We start from the raw sequence: 6,434 nt of genomic DNA on the forward strand, positions 1-6,434 counted from the left end.
TCTTCTTCGCTGTTTCTTTTTTAACATTGAATCAAGTTTTAAGTGTCCCTATTACACTGCCCTCTATGGCTGGTGTGTGTTAGTTCATCATGCTCGTCTCCTACTTAATACTCCAGCATTTAAGCAACTCGGTGTCATACACAATTACACTCTTCTGCGTCCACTCCCTGTTTTACGGGAGAGTCCTCAATTGTACAGTCACTCTCAGAGAGGTCATATACTACTCCTCCTGTTTTTGAGTAACTCAGTCCAGCAGCAGGTAAACCAGCGAACGAGTCTCTAAGTGGTGGAGGATAATCCATGTCTGTCCCGCTGGTCGACTGCACTTATCGCTTCTCTCAGCATGATTTTGGTAAGTATGGAATCGCAGTGCGCGTTTAGGTGTTTGATTACTTTTTTTAAATTACTGTTCAAATTGAAAAGTTCGGTTGTTAAATATAATGGGAGAAGAGGTATCAAAAAGGTGTAGCAGAGAAGTGTCACTTCTATCCGACGACCCCTTGAGAGTAGGTACACTGTGAGCTGTATTAGTTTGAAACAGTGGAGGGTGTGTGTATATGTGTTGCGGGGGGGAACTGCTGGCAGACCCTGAGTGTCCTGGAATGTGCCATGGCTTGTTCTGGGGTGGGACGCTATGACCTCAGGCAACGGGATGGGTGGGTGCGACTGCATTCACACACACAGGGGAGAAAAAAGGACGGTTAACTCTCATTATTTTGGCGCGCACACTCATCCAAAGTACATGTGCAACACCCCAGCAAACAACTTTGTACAAATACAGGCCGGTTTTACCAGTGACATCCTTGTGAACTCTACCGGTGTGTTAATGTCATGAGTGATGGTGGCCACTATGGCATGATAACAGCCTTTTACTGTATTCCCCAGAGAGTAGCAGAGGAGAGCAGCATGGGGGAATGCTGTTTCTTTAAGAGAGAGGGAGAGCGAGAGAGAGAGAAAGGGAGGGACCTTTTTGCCCTCCAGAAACCAGGAAGGGAATTGAGTTGATCTGCTGGTGCTTGGTTAGCGCATACAGAGCTTTAAACGGCAGGGACAGCTAAGAGAGAGAGAGCTCCACAGAGGAGGGAAGAGCTAACCCATAACAAGCACCGCCACGGCCATCACAGGTGAGCTCGTTTCCCCCTGCTTGTCCCCCGTGTCGTCTGCCCAGGGCCTATCGACCGAAGGGAGCAAGGCTGAGGAGGAAGGAATGAGGGAGGGGGACTGAGAGGAGAGAGAGTATGTGTGTGTGGGGGGTAGGAGGGGGCTCCTGTGCCAGTGAGGAATTATTTATCCTTTTTATTTGGTCTTCAAAATAACTGCTTTTGTACACCTTCAGTTCACTGGCGTTGCTTTAATAAACTTTTTTTCTATTCTCACAGTTGTTAACTTTTTTTGTTGTTGTTTGAGGCAGCACTTAAGGGGTGTGTTTGTCGGAGGTTAGACGAGCTGAGAAGGTTGTAGGAAGGAACCAAAAATAATTCCATAGGACAAGGTACGGTGTTACGCACTAGGGTCCAATTTTTTATCCTCCTTGTCATTCATTCAGAAACAAATTTTGATAACTTGTGCATACACCTTTGAAATTTATCTTTCAGCCTTGAATTCGGTTTTCACTGGTTATAGCTGTGATAGAATATTTTAGGTTTAAAAAAGTCTCCACTGGGTTAAGAATGCAAAATATTTTGGATGGTGTAGTTTGACAATATCAGTTTATTGTGTTGAAGTTCCACTGAGCTGTGTCTGGATCCCTTTGTCTTTTTTCATACGTACAGAGCTTGGCACTGCTTGTTGGCTGGTCTGTACTTTTAATACCTGGCATCCTGCTAGCAACACACGGTAGTGTATAATTCAGCTCTGAATGCTTACGTTGAAGCAAGCTCTGAGATGTGGGGGTGGCAAGAGCAGACCGTTTGGGACTTGTAGTTCGTAGCACTGGCCTAGAAGCAGGTGAAGTCATACTTAAGGACTGTGCTTCCCAGAGTGCCTTGCCTTTGGCCATACAGGAAAGGGAACAGCCAGTAGCCTATCCTAGTGGGGAGGTGTGGTGATTGAGAAGCAGGCAAGCCAATCACAGAGGGGGAAGTGAAGCTAGAGCAGTGGGCTGAAAATAGAGTGGGGGAGTTAGTAGGTGTCTGACTGTGTGGGATCAGGCAAGGGCTTGCCTATGTAACTAGGGCCACTCGGAAGTTTCCTGTCTGCAGTTTCTCCAGAGCAGAGCCCTGCCCAGGCACAGAGGCAGGCAGGCAGGCAGAGGGAGACGGAGCTGACCCACAGGGAAACAATTCCTGCCGGCCGGTAAGAGCTCCAAATGCACTCTCACTCTCTCTGGTGTCTGAGACGGGAAAGGCAAGCTAGAAGAGAAATAATGGAATCTTAAAAGGGGAAAGAGAAGGGACTTGGCTTGATTAAGTTCAGAGCGCTTGACCCACTTGCAGATGGCATAGAGATGAAAAACGGAGGCCTTCTGTGTTAAGGTATGACTTGGTAAGCTTCTGTGCCGCGAGTTTCACTTTCCAAGTACTTTCTGACTGAACTGTCTTTGTTTTGATTCTTATCTTTTTATCTGACGGTTACAAATTGTAATTTAATATAGAAAATATTTTCTAGCAGATGCAAATTGGTTTTATTTATGTTTTGGTCACCAATGGTTGATGACTGTGGGTTTGACAATGGCATCTCTGGTGGATTGTGAAACTATTTTAAATAAACTTAAATTCACATCAAAGACATCTCAATGAGATCTCTAAGAACCTTGGAAAGTTTTTCCTCTCCTCTTGGCAGATCCCTTGTAGGCTTCTCTGCTCCCTTATTCTTTTTATAACTGGTATAATGCACATCAACATCTACTCCCTTGGTAAGGGTCTTTAGCAGGGTCTTGTGACTTGTCCATTCAGTAGACTGCATGTTTATCCTGGACTCAAAGCCGTTGCAGGAAGCTGCAGTCTCTTTCGCTCTCTTTTTTTATTCAAAGATGTATGCAGATCATTTCCATCCCATACTTGTTCAACTTGTTTTCACTAGTGCGGGTACAGGGAGGACACAAGGGGTATTTTTATTCACAGATGACGCCCAGTGCCTGAATAATGCACAGACAAGGCTCCTTGTCTCACAGGGGTGAGGCCGTTCTTTATTGTCTTTTGCTTGTTTAAGAGGCAAAGAGATTCTAACCCACCATAATCCAGTTAGCACTGCATATAGTTAAATTACCTGACAGGGTCGTTTCAGGTCAGCATTTATGACAGGTAAGGCATGTGTGAACTTCATGTAACCCACATCAAGCAGTATTTTCTTTTTTGATTTAACTTAATGTGTTGCTGTGTTCGTTTCAGTATGTCTTTTAATATATGTGGAAGTTCAGGTTTTTTAAAATAACTAAATATTAGTTTTGTTTTACTTTTGTGTGCATTTAAAGTTTCAATTGCTAGACTCTCATCAAATATTAAGATTTTATGCACTTTCTTGTATGAAACATTTGATTAGCTTTTGAATGCTTATGAAATACAAATTTTATTTGCACAATCCTCTAGAAAAGTTAAGTAAAATCGTGGTCTGTTGTGAGGACATAAAGCATCTGTTTCTGTGTCCTTGAGCAGTGCAAGACTGAGGGCTGAAAGGCGGTAGAAGTTACCAGCAACTACTGTTTGACCTAAAAGTATAGTTCATGCTGAAGTAATCCTTCAGCATTTTGAAGACACTTTGAATTGGCTTTCTGGATAAGGTTTAGTTTTATTACGTTTGGGGGACAGTGTACATTTGTAAAGCATTTTTGAAGTGATCGAATTAAAGACTGATGCTGGGAGATGGGCTGATGCAAGCTAGCATTACTATCGGTAATCAGAGAGCTCATCTCATTATTCTCTCATTGCGCTCTTTAAAGGGCCTTCTTCCACTTGTCCTTATCTGCTGAGAGTCTGTCGACACAATGAGTGAGGCCTTCTTCTTGGTTTTCTTGACAGTAAAGTGGAATCCAATTGCTGTAAGTTTATGCTCTCGCCCCCATTCTCTATTGTGGAGCTCGACCTCCAGCAGATGGAGGAGTCCTTGACATACTTACCTTAGTGGTATTGTTCAGAGATATGCTGTGATGTAGAGCTGAAAAAGAAATCCTGGGTGGGTTGTCATTTCTTTTTGCCTTCTCAGCAGAGGCAGAAGAGGGAAGTGGAAGCTGTGGTAGACTGGTGGTGGAGAGTGCAGTGCAGTGTCTGGGAGAGCTGGTCATCTGATAACAGAGCGGGTTCTGTTACACCATCACCAGAGTCACGCAGGAAGTCTTCTTCCGCCCAACCGGCCAGGCTGCCGCAGCAGCAGAGAGCTTGAGACACAAGCTACGGCCTCAGCGCAAGGGCACTGGAAGGGCTGGAGTAGTGCTGCCGCCATTAGTCAATTTAGTTTCTGTTTCACGTGTTGGTTTGCATGCTCTTTCCTTGTTTCCTGGCTCGGCCACAGATTGTCCAAAAGACTCAGAAGTTGTGGGCAGCTCAGAGACAGATGCAGGGAGTTAGGCCTGGAAAAGTTTGGTCAAACTGAGGGGGCGTCGTGGCATTTTCACACATGGGCTTGATCTTCTAACAAAGCTGCTGCTGGTCTAGAAAGATCGTAGGCACGTTGTTGCATTCAAAGTTGGGTCTCTTGCCATATCTGCTCTACCTTTTGCTGTGTGCTCTCATTCTATTTGATATACATCTACAACTAAGACCTTTAATTTCACACTATAAAAAGAACACAGTTTGCCCGTACCAAAACTTTTATTGATCTCATGATTGGTTTTGAAAAGAGGGAGGTAATTTTGTGTCTATAAAGGTTTCTAGCGACTAAAGCGAAGTAAAATCGAGAGTTGCGCTAGCTCAAAAGTTTGTGTGCACGTGCTCCAAGCAGTCTCACCCAGTACCTTTTGGGGGGGCATTGTGCATACAAGTCTGGATTTTTGGCAGCCTTCTGACATATCTCCAGTGAAACGACCCAGCACTACAGCACTAGTTTTATCAGTTGTTCGCCCACTTCCTCCTTGCTCTTTTTGCGACCAATCATGCTTCCCTAACCAACGCTGGCAGGAGTGACTCATTTGCAGAGCCTTGCTCAAAATCCTGTTCTTCTTGGAACAAGTCAGCCCCTCTCCATACTGTTTACGATTATCCGGTAATATCCTCTCTGCCTTGACCTTGAACCCTGTCAACCTAGTCTAGTGACTCCCCTTCCCTCCCTTAAGAGGCAGGAGGAGCTAATCTCACACACACACCCATTTGCTTCCACATACATACTGAGTATACATTCATGTTGCAGGGATGCCCTGTGTACATAACTCACATGTTTGTCATTAATCCTCTCAACTGATCCTTTCTAAGGATTCCCAAGCTCTCATGAAATACACATTTAAAGGTGTGAGGCTATATTGATGAAGAGAGAAAATTAATAGAAAGAGATTGAAGTGTTTTGTGAAACCCTACTGCTTGTTTTGGTTCATGTCATAAGTCAATGTGTTTTCCTGGAATGCGTGGCATGTGCTTGCCTAAGATGTTTCATTCTGAGGTGTCAGTTTTCGGTTCATATAATGAGCAAGTAGATTTGCCGTTTGCTGTCCTTCGCTGGATTAGCTTTGTATTAGAGTTAGTTGAGAAGAGCAGCAGCTGCATTCTAAGAACTTAATCACCAAACAAATTAAATAACCATGACTCAATTTGATTGACGGTAGTTACCTGGTTCTTGTAAAAAGATTTTACTGTGTTAGTGGTGTTATTTCCAACTGGTTACATGATGCTGAACTATTTATGCTCAACAGTTATATTGGAGTTTGATACAAAAAGTGCAACTATGATATACTTTTCATACCTATCTAAAGGTAACTAAGAATTTCTAATCTGGTTTTGTTTACACTTGCCCAGTATAAAAATGATGCAGATACTCGTTAAGACAGTTTGACAGTCTCTGAAATCTATTTTCGAAAGCAGCTCTTCACATTGGCTGGGAGGGGTTGTCAGGGGAGGGTGGGGGCTGAGGTGGGATGAGTATTCGCAGTAACTTGTGGTTTGACTTGCAAAGTAGTTGAGGCCTGTGCGTGCGGCCGGCAGAAGAGGTCTGGAAATGAGACGTTGGGGCCGTTGCATGGCCTCTGTCACCCATATCCATGAATAAGTGATGAAGAATGTTGGGAGCCCTGAGAAGGTGTCAGGATCAGGTTTGTTTGCACTGTTTCCTCTTTCTTTCAGCTTTGCCCTGGGTTTATTCAGGGACAGGGATGCTGCTCAACTAGTTTATTGTATCACCCACAAGCTGAAGTACAGAGAGATGACTTTTGAGTCTCCCTTCTAAGAACTGCCTTCAGCAGAACAGCTCTTGCCATATTTCTCTGAAATTCATGTTTTTTTCTGATTTGAAGGGTTTTTCCAGGTATGGTACATGTTCCTTGTGAATTGAGTTAAATTTGTCTGATTTGAAAT

At 43.9% G+C, this 6,434-nt stretch overlaps 1 protein-coding gene across 6 annotated transcripts in view; it reads left to right on the forward strand.

Annotated features, from left to right (window-relative positions):
• Positions 1–65: 65 nt before the first annotated feature.
• The window catches only part of zbtb7a (zinc finger and BTB domain containing 7a), a 17,753-nt gene continuing 11,384 nt past the window's right edge, over positions 66–6,434 (forward strand). The window contains exon 1 of one of the 6 annotated variants that reach the window (XM_079889754.1): positions 66–352. In XM_079889754.1, coding sequence (XP_079745880.1) covers positions 344–352 — 9 coding nt within the window. In that variant the 5' untranslated portion in view covers positions 66–343. Of the gene's footprint in view, positions 353–882; positions 1,125–2,136; positions 2,475–6,025; positions 6,173–6,434 lie in introns of those variants that run through there. The other 5 variants (XM_079889755.1, XM_079889757.1, XM_079889756.1 and 2 more) reach the window with 5 other exon arrangements.

The sequence above is a fragment of the Squalius cephalus genome (genome assembly GCF_949319135.1).
Source record: "Squalius cephalus genome assembly, chromosome: 13".
Taxonomy (NCBI): Eukaryota; Metazoa; Chordata; class Actinopteri; order Cypriniformes; family Leuciscidae; genus Squalius; species Squalius cephalus.